This window comes from Polyergus mexicanus, unplaced genomic scaffold (genome assembly GCF_030449975.1).
Source record: "Polyergus mexicanus isolate NDT 795.1 unplaced genomic scaffold, iyPolMexi1.0 SCAF_6, whole genome shotgun sequence".
In the NCBI taxonomy this organism is placed as follows: Eukaryota; Metazoa; Arthropoda; class Insecta; order Hymenoptera; family Formicidae; genus Polyergus; species Polyergus mexicanus.
The window spans coordinates 6,755,627-6,772,054 of NW_027223326.1; the positions used below are offsets into that span (position 1 = coordinate 6,755,627).

The 16,428-nt window shown below is 33.4% G+C and overlaps 1 protein-coding gene across 7 annotated transcripts; it reads right to left on the reverse strand.

Moving 5' to 3' along the window:
- Positions 1-632: 632 nt before the first annotated feature.
- On the reverse strand, positions 633-11,961 carry LOC138934160 (interference hedgehog). 7 transcript variants are annotated; one of them, XM_070297608.1, is made up of 9 exons: positions 11,879-11,937; positions 8,521-8,846; positions 8,001-8,248; positions 5,815-5,895; positions 5,465-5,719; positions 4,283-5,275; positions 3,244-4,068; positions 3,057-3,172; positions 633-2,420 (listed from the first exon to the last, which is right to left on the reverse strand). In XM_070297608.1, exons 4-9 carry the CDS (start codon positions 5,882-5,884, stop codon positions 2,247-2,249), a joined length of 2,433 nt encoding a protein of 810 aa, XP_070153709.1. In that variant the 5' UTR covers positions 5,885-5,895; positions 8,001-8,248; positions 8,521-8,846; positions 11,879-11,937; the 3' UTR covers positions 633-2,246. The 7 variants fall into 7 exon arrangements, with proteins under 7 accessions (XP_070153709.1, XP_070153710.1, XP_070153708.1 ...); XM_070297609.1 differs by lacking the exons at positions 8,001-8,248; positions 8,521-8,846 and having other exon boundaries at positions 3,244-4,065; positions 11,879-11,961; XM_070297607.1 differs by lacking the exons at positions 8,001-8,248; positions 8,521-8,846 and having other exon boundaries at positions 11,879-11,961.
- Positions 11,962-16,428: the final 4,467 nt, after the last annotated feature.

The following is a 16,428-nucleotide window of genomic DNA, read 5'->3' on the forward strand; positions in this document are numbered from 1 at the left end:
GAAAAAAGTAACGAAATAAATCTGATGAGTAATTAAATAACAAATTAAATTGCATCAATTTCATTAAATTCTGATAAGGCGTTTAAAAGGAAATAAACTAAAAACAACGAAAAAAGTAGAAATTTGAAAAAAAAAACATCTTTTGATGGTATATAAATACTACATTTGTAATGCAAACATTGCAAATACAAACATTAATAATGTTCTTATTAAATTTTGATTATAAACTAAATTATTTACAGAGAGTTTATTAGCTATAATTTTTTAACGAAGCGTTTCCAGACTTATGTTTATAGAAACTTTTTTGTTCCAAATTCAATTTGCTATAAGATCCTGAAATCTCATTGATCTAATCTGAAACACCCTGTGTAACAAAAATCTCTTGTAATAAAAGAAACTGATATTCATCTGCTAATTTTGAATAATAATCTCGTCAATATTTTCACGCGTTACAGCTATCTAATTACATCCATTATTCAATATATTATCTAATTATATTTTATTATTATATTTATTAAGCACGATTATATAGTTATCCTAAATTCACAAAGTACATAACAAAGCTTTCATCATATACATATGCACGCATACATACACACATATACACATATATCTTTAAAATCTCTCTCTTTCAAATATAATTTATTTTATAAAAATTAAGTACACAAAATACTAGTATACAGATGTATAAATAATAATAATTTTTTTATTAATTATTATTCTCAGGCAAGATGTAAGGCACATATATGTTCATTCGTGTCGTTTAAAACTATCCTAGTATGTACAATGTATATTTTCACTAGCTTTATCATCGATTCACACAAACGCGATTGTAGTGCTTTTATAAGCCAAACGTTAAATAATTTATTAGAAAAATTTTATACACATTTGTATTTACAATTTTCGTCTTTTTTTCTGTTATACATAAATATCAATCACAAAGATATAATTTTTTATCACTTTTTCCTCACAATACATTACAACATTTCATTATATAATTTTGATAACAAATCATCGTCACAGAGATATTATGACATAATATTGCATTAGTCGTGAATGACATTAATAAATTATTCAATCTCTATTTTGCAGCTAGGGAAACATTTATAAAAATAACAGGCATACATGATAATGTTAACAATATATCACTCAACCATTATATTCATTATCCATTAAAAATATATTTCTATAGTAACTGTCATAAAGTCGACACTACTTTCTGTTCTCAACACTGATTACGTTTACACGTCACTCCTAATCGAGTTTAATAACATCCGTTGTTCTAAGGCTGGCCAATCACAGTCATACCATTCTTCAGAGGAATAGCTGTGATTGACCAGTTTCACAACTACGAAATTAATAAACCTTAAAATTATTAAACCTGATTAAGGGTAACATGTAACAGAGCTCACTGATGATAAATTGTGATGAATAATTAATTGTTAATGTAATTGTATGTATTTTATGTATCCTATGTGCATAGTATTTCAAAAATATATACCTTTCATTACAAATTTTTCTTAAAAATTGCCTGTAAAAGGGATATAAAAATCTAAATTGTTCAGTGCTCACTAACTTGTCACCGTTAAGTAAATATATGTAACAGTAAAGTCACAATTACTTTGCAGGTACATTAATTGAATTCATGCTTACTTAACGGACAAGATCCTTAATAATTTTTTTTTTTTTTTTTTATAAAAAGGGAAAGACAAAGAACATCCAATCAGATCATTTACTTTATAATCTTATATACTGTAAAGTGGGACTATTTCGACTATTGTGAAAAATTAATCTTATACTGATTAATGATAGATATAAAAGAAAATATTTCTCTTTACAACATATTACATTTCATAATAGATTATATTAAACATCAAAAATGTTGTGTTTGGCAAAGAATATGTAAAATGATACATCTTCTTTTCCTGCACGCAAAAATAACGCCAAATTAATCCCAATTTACAGCGACGATACATTTGAGCATATTTATTAAAGACACCCTGTAAATGTCTTGCAACAGTCTCTTCATTGCAATATAGCTAACTACAGCCTATAAGTTAAGTTTCTCATCGAGATATAACTCGCGTCGAGATAAGTCATGTGTGTTCTCTTGCGTTCCTTTCATATTATAAAATAAAAATTCGTTAACGGCTCATGCGATTGTCGGCATCCGTTTTTCGATCACGAGATCTTCCAGACACAATCTTACCGTCTATAAGAGACAGAGACATAGCTGCAATAAATTCTCACAAACGTTGTTCGATAGGCAGTGGCCCTTGGCGCAGAGACGATGGCTCGCTATGCGGCGTGACGTTTACGTCAGATCCAGCTGCGTCGCCGTTGTTATGTCCATTGTTGCTGCCATTGTTGTTTTGGCCGTTTAGAAACGACGTCATTTCCATCGACGACTGTTGCCCGCTCTGGATTTAGAAACATGCGTGTGTTCGTTCGCTTCTTTTCAGATCTAGAGCGTGTAAGGGGTAACGTGCGTGTGTCGCGTTCGGAAAAACAAAAGAAAAGCGGCTCCAGAGAGAGTGCAGAGAGCGAGTAGAATCAGTAGAATTAAAGAGCAGCGCGCAACCAACGCTAAAACTAGAAAAGAGACTAGTCTCCTTAATATATTGTCGACAATTCAACGACGACGGATTTACTGCACAATTAGACGAGCGCAGGCAAATCAATGTCAAGTTCTACACATAAATGCACAAGATTTTATAATAGAAATTCTATTAAAAAATCTCTACAATTTAAAAAAAAAATTATATAACTTACCAAGTTATATTAATTCATAATTTAAATAACAGAATCTTTTTATATGATCATGATCAACATGTTTTCTGCGCTCGTCTAGAATCGTGCCGACTCTCCGAAAGAAAGTAAATGATTGGATCAAGATGAGTAATTATATTTTGGAAAAATCAAATATAGAGAACAAAAGTTAACACATGTTATTATTTATTATTGTTCTCACCAAGTACTGAATGAACAAATCCAGTTCCATTACTTTCTTCCGATGAAAAAAAGGTGCACAGATGTTGCTACTTACAAATACTGACCTTAGGCTGCATAATATCTTCGGACGCATCAAGACCGGCAAGAGGATTAGACGTAATGTTAATTTTGGAATCTGTAACTCCACCATTCGTTACTCGTCCATTTGTTATCGGTTTACCTTAAAAGAAAAGAAGAGTTATTTAATTTATATTATTATAAGAATTGCGCATTGTTCCTTAAACCTTATACCTTCACTTTGCGATTCCTGATTTTGTTTATACTTTGCTCTTTTATATAAACATCCTGCTACAAAGGCGAGAGCAGCTAAAATGACAGCTCCTCCGAATACTCCACCGATTATAACTTGAATACTGACATTCTTGTTATTTTCGCTCGGTCTTAATTTATTTTCCGCTATCACTTGTTGAACCGGATGTTCCTCGATGCTCTTTCCAGTTTTCTGACGTAATATATGGGAAAATTCTGACGCCGCATCCACGGAAAAACTCTGGATCTTGAATTCGTAGACAGTTTCAGATTGTAAATGAGAGATGGTCATATTGTAGGCGTCTTTTCCTTCAACGGTGGTTTTAAGATATTCACCGGCTGTAGTAGAAGCCCGATGATATATGTAGAATCCATCAATTTTAACCGATTTGTCAGGATTTTGCCAAATTAATAATATTTGATGCGGTCCCAGTGCTTCGGTATTAGTCAATAAAGGTATCGGCATTTTATTGCTCTCAATATCAGCGTCCCTATTAAGATGAAAACGTACGGAATTCGTGCTCAATTTATTATCATTATTCGAGTACACCGCGGCGATCCTAAATCGATAAGTATGGTTGGGCTGCAAGTCGGTCACTTCAAAAGATCGCACGTGATTCGGTATCTCGGAATTGGCCGTCATCCATTTATTTGTCTGTTTGCCGTTCGTCTTTGGGCTGAGTTCTCGATATTGAACTTTGAAAAATTGTATGGGTAATCCGTTGTTTTCCGGCACCGACCATCTTACCATGACAGAGACATCGGATAATCTTGTGACATTGGGCTGATTCGGAGGTACCAAAACTGCTGTAAATAAAAAGAAGATAAATAAAGTATATATTTAATATATTATATTCTAATTGGATGCAATAGTTTTTTTATATTATATATAAAAACTGTCAATTTTTAAAAATTGTCCATGTTTTAAGGAAACCTAAGAGATTTAATTCACGATATCTCAATCAGACGTTTGATAATGATAAGAAAACGTATGAAACGATGATAACACAAAGTAAATAACCTGCGCCCTTCTTTTTTCCTTCTTTATTTCTGCGTCTACCGCCGCCCCTGGTATGTTTATGCCTCGATATAGTTCCATAGTCTGGTCTCGATTCGGTCGTGCCACCGAGAACATGCTGCTTCGGATTGACTCGCAATAAGTTATATCCCGAATGCGATCCGTATTCATTGCTGGCGACGCACTGAACAATCCCGGCGTGCTTTTTCTCAACTTCGGATATGAGAAGAGTGGAGCCTCTGGTCTCCTGATTCTTGTTAGATACCAAGGATTTTCCGTTGATCAACCACTCAATGCTAGGTTCCGGCTCGCCCGTCACGCTACACGAGAGCTCCAATTCACCGCCCTCGGAAAACGTGGACGCTTTCGGTTGTCTCGTGACCTTCGGTAGCTCTACGACCCTTAAGATGATCACAGATTTGATCTGCCGGATCTCGTTACTCCACACGCAATCGTATTCCCCGCGATCGGACGGCTGCACGTGAACTATCGTCAGACCGGTGGACGATTGTACCGATTTCAGCGGTAGAGAGCTGCCCAAACGGCTCCAGATGATACGCGGCACTGGATAACCGGCGGCGAAACATTCCAATGTAATGTTTTTGCCGCGCGGAACTATGTATTCCGTCTGCGGTTGCTTGATAAAATATGGCGCTTGAAAAGTCGTGTTTGCGTGTACCGTCAAAATTGTTTTATGGTTACTCGTAAAAATCTGCTGCGTTATGTAATTATTCGCGCTGCAGTGATACGATCCGCTGTTCGACGATCCGACATTCTTGATGACCATTATCTTGCTATTCACCAGATTTGCATTCTCGAGGAGCTCGTCGTTCTTGTAAAACTGCACTATAGCTTCCGGTTCGGAATACGGTACGGGACACGTGATGGGTACGGTGTTACCTTCTGCCACTTGAATGAAGACATCGTTTTTATCAGAGAATTTCTGTATCGTCGCGAGTGTCAATTTCGCTGGATTCGATGCTAAACCACTCGTACCTGCAAATAAATAAAAAAGAATATGTACATATATTTTGTAAAACATTTTAGAAATGATGGCTATCTTATGTTAATTTTGACATCTTATTTTTATATGATTTGTCACATATATAGTTATTCGATAAAAAGGCACAAAAAAATGAGAAATATTTGTCAAATATAAGCAGTGTTGGATGGAACTTTCGCTACCAAAGAACGCAATACAACGATAGTCCCCGGCCTTTAATTCGTTATCGAAATTGACAACGTGTCGCGATGTTTTGCCGCTGCTGTTCGTGGGATGGGACAGCGGTATCCATTTGTTCGAATTCAGGGGTCTGTGATGCCAAGCAAAACGCTCCGCGGCGAGATTGAGACTGCACTCGAAATTCACGTCATCATTTAACGGAGCGGCCAGAGGCTGCGGGTGTCGGGTAAAGGACATACCCAATTCCTGTCTCTCCCCTATAAATATATACCGAATCAGCATACTTATGTTAATATACATTTTTATAATATTTGTAATATTAAACGGTATATTAAAGGAATGAGAAACTCACCATATACAGACCCGATAGGACCGTAAAGTAGGATAACGATGATGCCACATAAAGGAAAAATAGATGTCATCTTGACACATTCTGCAAACAATACGAAAGAAGATTGTTCCGTTAATGAAGCATGTTGCGTGCTATTGGTTGTTTTTCCGGTCTCGTTCGCGGGAAAGCAAATACTCGTCGGCTCGCAGAGTGCCGGCGAAGAGCCACTAAAATTAATACCGAGCAAGCATACCGTTTAAGTTTAGAACATCGAGTTCATATGAAAATAGAACATGGCATTTTTCGCCTTAAAGATTAAGCCGATGGAATGACACAATGATCATTCATCGGTCATAATAATTATTGATTTATTCATATATAATATGTCAGCCAAAAGCTGGAAACAATGATTATCTATGAAAATATAATTGTACACTTTTTATACACTTTCTTACACGCACATTATACACATATAATTATATATACAGAGTGTAAAAAAAGTTAGACCGACAAACTTTGAAAGGAAATAGAGGACTCGATAATAAATATTTTTTGTTAATAATATTTCTCTCTGCGACGTTTCGTTTTAGTCTTATATCATATTTAAACTTTCAATAGAGTGGAGGTCTTTAGTGTCTTGACAAGTTGCATATGATTTGATTATCATTATGGAATATTAATTAATAATTAATATTAATTACTAATAAATAATAATAATTATTTTTATTATTTCGATTAATAATAATGAAAACGATATTAATAAAAAATGTTTATTTTGAAATTTTCTCTTTCCCTTCAAAGTTTGTCGGTCTAATTTTTTTACACTCTGTATACATATTGTTAAAAAATTATGAATCTTTTCACATTTTCACATATTCATATTAAAAAAAAAGCTACTACATATACTGTATTTGGCAAACTCTAGAAAGGAAGACAGAAAGAAGAAAATAAGTTTACTATAATTAAAATATGCAGTCAAAAGAATAAACCTTATATACAAGGAATATAATAATAAATGATCAAATATAAGTTTCTTGTTTTACGAAGGGTAATAGCGAGAAAAGTGAGTCGCTGAGTGACGTGCGGCCATCTAGAAAATATCCATATACGGCGTCGAAAGCTGCGTTCATTGCGCGAACCGTTTTACACCCACGTGATATCTGCGCTCTCGTGCGACCATCAGAAAACCATATATTCGCGCGTCCGCAAAGAGCGACGATAATAATAATAATTCTTTCTTGTTGAGCTAATGCTACGGAGCGCGCGTAGGTAATATGTATATCCATTCATACACCGATCGTACACACGCACCCACGTGTCGTTTTAATACACGCGAAACTATCGATATATTTTCCCCGATAGCGGGAAAGCCTGCAGAAACGAGAACGTGTTTCGAGTTCGCGGCCAAGCTACGTAGAAATGATTAATGTATTATTCCGAATATTCTCCGAAATGTGATTAAAATTGATTTATCAATGAGTATTTAATGTTAACGTAGAAAAGAACACGAACTTTATACGTTAATATTTGCGATATAACAATTAAGTGTTTAATATGTTAACTCTCCTGCTTCCAATTTACATTAATTTACAAGCCTCGAATACTAACTTTGCCGACTTTATACACCCAATTAAATACCCATCCGCGAATTTCTAAATGTATCAATTGAAAAAAAAAAAAGGAATTTTAACATATTAATTATAATATTTACAAAGTTTTTCTGGTCCAATCTATAGCTGAAAATGTATACATATGTGTGTGTTGTGATGTGCGAGTGGAATTTTAAATATTCATAACTTTCTTGCGTTATATGACGTAATTTCAATGAATTCCAACATTCTAAAATTGTACATTTCTTACACGCTGCTTGCCTGTGTATCTGGATAGGTAAGAAGAGGAGTCGGCAACCGATAATGTAAACGAAAATCTCAAGAAGGATAGAAGGCAAGATAACGAGAATTTTAATTGAAAGCGAGCCTGCAATCCCAAAGTTATATCTCGAATGAATTAACTAGAAAAAAGAGAGAAAGAGATAGAGGAAGAAAGAGAGAAAGAGAAAAAGACAGTGATGAGAGAAGAGGGGATATTTTAAATGTACACAGTGTAGACTATCGACGAGCGTGGCAGTTGGTCGCGCGTTTTATGCATACGAGAAGACTCCTTATAACTACTGTTTAAATGGTAGCATAATGGCGGTGGTACGTAACAGGTGAGAAGGGCCGCGAGGAGAGGCTGGTCTCCGATATTACTTCTCGTAAAAATAAAGAAGCCGAATTCCAAAGCAGTGGTTGTCCACTCCGCTTCCCTCTTCGGTCTGTGCACGCGTGCCTGTGCAAGCAATGCGCTTACACGCGTTATCCGTAGCACCGCAATGAAGCCTAATCTGTCCGATGTGCGCTTTCGTATTAACGATTCAATCGTCGTCGGCGTTACATAGGCGTGTCTGATAAAATCACTGCAAAATTTTGATTTATGCGATTAGAAAGAAAGATTTTAAATATAGAATGTGATAGAAATCAATTCAAATTGTCACAATAATAATTAATAGAATTTTTGTAATTTACATTAATCTCCGATATATAATCTTCAAATATTAAATGATGCAAATTACTTTACACAATACTTTTATTAGAGAGATATTGCGGAATTAATGCACAAATTTTTATTTAAATCTTTAATCAGTAGGAACAGACCGTCTTGAATATTTAATTTGATGTTCTTACGTACTCCAAAAAGGATAGATGAAAGGAGATGAGGAGAAAGTGGAGCTGTGCGCGCGCCGGCACTTATCTCGCGAGGAGGAAAACTTTTAAAAATTCTCGCAATGAAAAAATGACCTCTTCCGCCGAAAATGCTCCAATCCATCTGACAATAGACTCCTTCCCGTTCTACGCGGAATGCGTGGCCGTGCCATAAATGACTATCGGTGTGTCATTAGTATTCCAGCGAAGGATCGTCTTTCTCGCATGATGCATTTATGGGATCGAGGATCGTGTGATTGCGATGAGAACAAAAGGACGAATTCTCCAGCTCGTTAACGGATAAAAGGGATTCTGAAAATGAGGAGAAAATTTAAAAAGTAAATGAAAAAATGCATTTAATTACAATGCCATTAAACAGGGGATGTAAAAATTATTTATCAATTTTGTATCGCCTAAAATTTGTAAGCAAAGTGGAAAAATCATTCATCTATGTCGATTTGGATAAATTATCTCTTTACAGGATGTCTATTCAAATCTTGTAAAGACATTCTCTGATCTTTCAGATATTCTTGTTTAAAAATCCAGGTAAAAAGAAAATATTTTGAAGATTTTTTGGTGCAAATTATCTCTTTACAGGGTGTCTACTCAAATCTTGTAAAGAAATTTCTCTGATCTTCCAGGTATTTTTGTTTTAAAATTCTAGGGAAAAAGAAAATATTTTAAAGATTTTTTGGTATAATTTCCTAAAATAAGTTTTTTGTGTTGTACGCGTTTTTCATTTATATAAACAAAAAAACATAAAGCGACTTAAATTTCAAGTGCTTCAAGATTTACAAATGTAGTGGAAAAAAAAAAAACTGAATAGCTTTTGTCATGATAAAATTTTTAATCAGCATAAGATTTTCATATTTTATCATTAAAAATAAAAATAAAAAGTATGTACTGCATATTCAATATTTTGTTAAGACATTGAATATATATAAGATAGATACATATTTACAATATATTTTAAATAATTCACAACATAATTTACAATTTATTTTCCAGGGAGTAGACACTGTGCCCTATATTTTTAATACCCGAAATCTTTTTTCTTTATATCAGGCAATTGAATTAAAAATGTTACATGTTGGTTTTACTACGCGTTTTTATCTCGATAATGATAGTAGAGGATGGAATTGCACTTTTTGAGATGCACTGCTTGATATATACGAAAAAAATTAGCAATTTCGGGTTTATTATTAGTTTCTATGTATCGACAGTTTGACAATTTGCATTTAAGGGATTAGTGATGAAGGCGATGCGGCAGCACACTGTGAGGACGAGAGATTTGGATCGCATACAGGTGAGATTTAAAAAGGAACGCCGGGGATTACGAGGAGCGGATGCTGGTGAAGCGACGATAACGAATGAGAGATCTTCTTTTTATTCCTCCTGCACTCCCCTAGCATGATATCTTGATTCCCCTTTCGCCATACAACGTCCGAATACACTTGTTTCATCGGATCTTTTCCTCTACCTGTATCTCTTTTGCACCTGTTTTTTTTCCTCCTTGCTTTCCTTCTTCCTTCACTCTCCCAAAGCGTGAAAATATATATATATATATATATATGAATTTTGTTTTAAACTTCTAGAATATATAAAAGACAAACTTTATTAATGATAGATTTATTAAAAGAAAATCTCGACGTAGAATTTTAATTAAACTGTTAAATTCAGATTTTTTAATTAAACTACCCATACAGCACCGCAAGATTGCAATAACATTGCAGCAACATTTTTCTGCAAGATTGCGATATTGCAATAACATTGCAGCAACATTTTTCTGCAAGATTGCAATATTGCAATAACATTGCAGCAACATTTTTCTGCAAGATTGCAATATTGCAGAAACATTGTGAAATGTTGCTGCAATGTTGTTATGATATTGCAGCAACAGTAAAATGTCCGCCTACAGAAATATTGCAATATAATATTGCAGCACACAACATAACAATATAATATATATGCAATAATGCTTTATGTATATTTATCGACATAATATCCTTAACATATGAAAAAAATAATAAGAAATTAGGCCTATAAGAGTCAGGATCTAGCGTGTATATAGATTTTCTGTATTATAATAATAACGAAATTATAAAATGTAAATTCTTCAGTACACATTCGACTTCCTTCAGTGACAGAGAATATCTAAGAGAAATAAGAAAAAACTCAATTTGCAATTGTGTAAATTTACAATTTCTTTGTATCCGAAATATTAAGATATCCGGATGCAAAAAGATTGTGGTAAATTTACGCATACAACGAGTTTTTTCACATCTCTCTTGTCTTTATATAATCTTAAAATTTATTTATTAAAATCTGAAGTATCTTGCATATTAGAAAATTATTATCAAATTTTTGATTTTATATAAGAATGGAAACTATCAAAAGAATTCTTAGACCAATGTTTGAGCCCCTGTATTGGGGTCATATCATACGACTTAAATAGTTATTATATCTTTTTAATCTTACTAGCCGCTCTTTGTAAACTTTATATAATCACCGTGATTAAAAATTTAATGCGAAATAAATAGTGCACCATGCGCCGCATAGCGGTAAACAAATGAACTAGCGATTATTGAATACTTTTTTTGGAATATTTTCGTAATGTTGTTGTAACATTGCTGTAGTTATATTGTAAAATAATGTCTTTGCAATATTTCTGCAACATTAAACTGCAATATGCAATATTACAATGTTGCAGCAATGTTGTTGCAAGCTTTAGTGCTGTATGGGTATTAAACAACTTAAATTATAATTAAACTATTCTTTCTCGTTTTATATTAGATCTCTAGAAAAAGATGGGAGTAGAATTCAGAGAGAAATCTGAGAGATATACAAGAGATCGCATTCATTTATTAAAATAATCTAATTCCGTCTATTTTAATTGTGCCTACTATATCTTGTTTCTTCTCTCTCTCTCTCTCTCTCTCTCTGTCTCTCCCTCTCTCTATACCTACCTATTATATTTTAAACGTAGAAAGCGCAGATGAAGGTATCTATTTTAAATGCAGAGAATAAAAAACACAATGAGAAAGAAACTAGAATCTCAAATCATGATCTAATTTTCGAATATAATCAACGATCAATAATTCAATCGATCAAGTTCTCTCTTGTATATAAATCATGATCGAGTACCGTTTCTCTCCGGATGCCTCGATATACAATTGGACGACATTCACGCGAGGATCTTGAACGGCGGGTACTTAACAAGGGGGGGGAAAAAAAAAAAAGTGAAGAGAAGATGAGTGCATCGGACTCGAGATCGGACATAAAATCGATCCGATATCGTGCCGAGATCACGCTCGCACAGATCGAGACGCATCTTTTTCGCTTACCCTTTTTTTTTCTCTCCTCTCGATTCGAGCCAAGCACGAGTCGACGCCGAGAAGAAGAGGGATCGCGTCGTCCCGCGTCGTATATTCCTCGCGAGCGTATAATTCGGAATGGGCACAATATCGTACGTCGTGGTCGCTCCTCTCTCGAGGCGAGGGAAGAGGAAAAAAGAAAAAAAAAAAAAGGTCGATCCCGGGGCGAGATGCGGCCCGGCTACGCCGTTCCTCTTTGTGGTCGGTCACACGGGGTCGCCCCCTCCTCCCCCCCGCCGGTCCCCTCGTTCGCTTCTTCTTCCTCGTAACTCGCTTTTCGTCTTCTTACTTCATGTTCGCCGTTCGTTCGCGCTTTTTCGAAATACGACGACGCGTTCCGAGCAACCGTCGTTCAGGTCCGGACGACGCGCAGAAACAATGAGGATGAACAACGACGAGACGACGACGACGAGGCCGCTCTGCGGCCGAACTGGCGGCTTCACCGGCGGCGGCACTGGAATGCAGACCGACAGGTTTTGAAGCCGCGGCGGCAGCTCGTGGAGGGATGCTGCGACGGTGATGGTGGTGGTGGTGGCGGTGATGGTACTAGCGGTGGTGGTGGTGACAGGAAGAGTCACGTGCGCGCGCGCGCGCGCGCTCGCTCGGATTTGAAGTCTGCTTGAAGTTTGTTGCACCTTCTTGCATCTCTCTTGCACTTAAAAGCGAGATGGTATGATTGAAACGGGAGCTTTTCAGCAGAGAAAACACAAATAGACACAATGGGTTATTAAATGGAGAGAATTTTTGGAAGACTCTAAAGTTTTTTCATTTGACAACTGATCATATGATACTGTGTTTATGTGTGTTTTTTGCTGAACAGCTTCCAATGTACACGTGAGCGTGGGAGAGAGAAAGGAGAGAAACGATTCGCGAGAAGTGTAATTGTAGCCTCGACGAATTTTTCGTCTCGTAGATTGGTACCTACTGCTGTCACGTGTCACGTGGTACGGCGCGCGCGTGCGCGCGCGCTTTACGAACGGCGATGTAAATTTTAATAAACGTTAGATACGGAAAAATATAACGTAAGATAAAATATACACGGGGATTGGTGCAGTATATTTATTAAAATATATACATGATTATGTATATATTTCAACAAGTGATTCAGATTCGTTTATATAGTATACATGTACGTATGTTTGAACTTTTCTTTACAGCATCTACGGCGCATGTCAGCGCACTGATAAGCCGAATTCTATGTCAAGTATAAATACGATTTGAAATTTGAAAAATCATGATATGTTTAAAGATTCGACAAAATGTGATAGCGATATCAAAATTATAGATATCGGTCAATATTCGAGTCTTTTACGTTAAATAAAAAAGAAATACTTGCTTTTTTTACCCAAAATCGTATATAGTTTCTTCTCTCTCTCTCTCTCTCTCTCTCTCTCTCTCTCTCTCTCTCTCTCTCTCTTCTTTCTGCATATTCTCTTTTGCATTTTTCTTTCATGTATTATGAAATATAATCGTATGAAATACATATATACTTCATCGAGTGACAAATTTTTTGTATGAAAAATAAGAATTTATGTTATAGATTATATATATATATATATATATATATATATATATATATATATATATATTTTACTTATTTTTTAACGCGATGAAAACATTTCGGTTTTATTATAATATTAATTAAGATACGTGATAATTTTTATTTTTTCTACTGAATAATGTATATGATATGAACGATGATTTAACGCATATAAAATATATTACTTTTGAAATTAATGTACTCTGTGTCAAAATATGTGAAATATAGTACTAGCATTTTGAATCTGAACATATATACTATAATATGATGATTTCAAAATCTATGAAATAAATCACTCAGAAAAAAAGAAACAATTTTAACAGCTCTTGAGAATATATATATATATATATATATATATATATATATACAGAGTTGGGAAGTAACGCGTTACTTGTAACGTTGTTACCGTTACAGTTACTTTTTTTTCGGTAACAATCGTTACTTTTTTCTGTTTGTAACGGTAACGGTAACGTTACATTTTTACAGTAACGGTAACGAATTAGCTGTTATACTTTTATCGTTATTTTTTGGTTCTTTATTATCTTATATCTATTCAATAGATGTATTTTTTGAAAAATATTTTGTAGCCTTCTATCATAGGCTGCATTCTGATAGTCACTGCCAGTACTGAAAATTTATAGTAATGTAAATTATAGATTTTACAATACTGATAGTGAATATTGGAATACACTCTTAATAATATCAATATTTCTCTTATCAATATTTAAAAACAATGTTTGATAAAAATTTTCGACAAAATTGAAATTTGTAAATTATAATTTAAATTCCTATAAAGATAAGCGTATTGAAAAGTAAAGATATTAACATAAAAAATTAGAATCATTAAATAAGTTTAATATAAAAAACGCTTGCTATATAGAGACTAATTTAGAGTTTTTAATTGTAACATCCCATACAACACTAAAGCTAGCAACAACATTGCTGCAACATTGCAATATTGCATATTGCAGTTTAATGTTGCAGAAATATTGCAAAGACATTATTTTACAATATAACTACAGCAATGTTACAACAACATTACGAAAATATTCCAAAAAAAGTATTCAATAATCGCTAGTTCATTTGTTTACCGCTATGCGGCGCATGTTGCGCTATTTATTTCGCATTTAATTTTTAATCACGGTGATTATATAAAGTTTACAAAGAGCGGCTAATGAGATTAAAAAAATATAATAACTATTTTTGTTAATTTAAGTCGTATGATATGACTCCAATACAGGGGCTCAGACATTGGACTAAGAATTCTTTTAATAGTTTCCATTCTTATATAAAATAAAAAATTTGATAATAATTTTCTAATATGCAAAAAGATACTTCAAATTTTAATAAATAAATTTTGAGATTCTATAAAGACGAGAGAGATGTGAAAAAACTCATTGTATGCGTAAATCCACCACAATCTTTTTGCATTCGGATATCTGAATATTTCGGATACAAAGAGATTGCAAATTTATACAATTGCAAATTGAGTTTTTTCTTATTTCTCTTAGATACTCTCTGTCACTGAAGGAAGTCGAATGTGTAACCAAAAATTTACATTTTATAATTTCGTTATTATTATAATACAGAAAATCTATATACACACTAGATGCTGACTCTTATATTCCTAATTTCTTATTATTTTTTTTACATGTTAAGAATATTATGTCGATAAATATACATAAAGCATTATTGCATATATATTATATTGCTATGTTGCTGCAATATTATATTGCAATATTTCTGTAGGCGGACATTTTACCGTTGCTGTAATATCATAACAACGTTGCAGCAACATTTCGCAATGTTGCTGCAATATATTGCTATCTTGCAGAAAAATGTTGTTGCAATGTTGTTGCAATCTTGCGGTGCTGTATGGGATAGATTATTACATTTAATATTGATTATTAAATAATTTTATAATCTAATAGCTTTTATTTTAGCATTACAAGAAACAAAAACATAACGAAAAAGTAACGAACTTACTAACGAAGTTACTTTCCAAGTAACGGTAACAATAACGCGTTACTTTTATGGAGTAACGTTCCCAACTCTGTATATATATATATAAATCAAAATATTCATACATAATAATATGCATTTAAGTGGCAAAAATAAATATAAAGAAAAAATGCAGAAAGATCCCTCTTTACTCGACGAATGCACGACTGTCATCACTTCCAGAGATAGAACCCTTATCAATCCGTTACTTCACCGAGGCACGATGCTTTTTGTTTATGTATGGAGAATGTCAGCACATCTCTGTTCTGTTCTGTGTATCGTCACTTATATATATAAGTAATACGCCGAATCAGCGTTGCTCTCGCTCTTATTTATACTTAGATGGCATAATAAAAAATTTCAAATATATACATACCAGTCGTCGGTGAACATTCCAACGATCAAGATATTCTCAAATTTTTATATGTTTCGCGCGAATTTACGCGCGATTCACAATTTACGTCACTTCTCAATAGTTTTTTTTTTTTTTTTTTTTTTTTTCATTTTAGCTGGACTTTCTATCGTCATGGACTTGCCATTACATATAGATGCACTCGAGATAGATCAGGAGAGATTATGACAATTTTACGCATGGAATATTTCGTCGCTTTTCGCGATTTTATTTCATTGTTTGATTTTCCAGATTCAAAAAATACTATATTTTACATCTTAATATTTTTTAAATATTAAAATGCAGAATATATTTTATTTTTTTTTGATGTTTTTTTTTTAATACTTTTAAATATTTCATTTTTTAAAAATGTATTTCAATATTTTTTTAATATTTTATTCTTTACAAATTTATTTTAATATTTTTTAATATTTTATTTTTTTAAATAAAATATATGTATCTTTAATGTTTTATTTTTTTTTTAATATTTTTTAATATTTTATTTTTTGAAAATGTATTTTAATATCTTTTAATATTTTTTTTTTTTTTTTAAATAAAATATTTTTAATGTAATTTTTAAAAAATGTT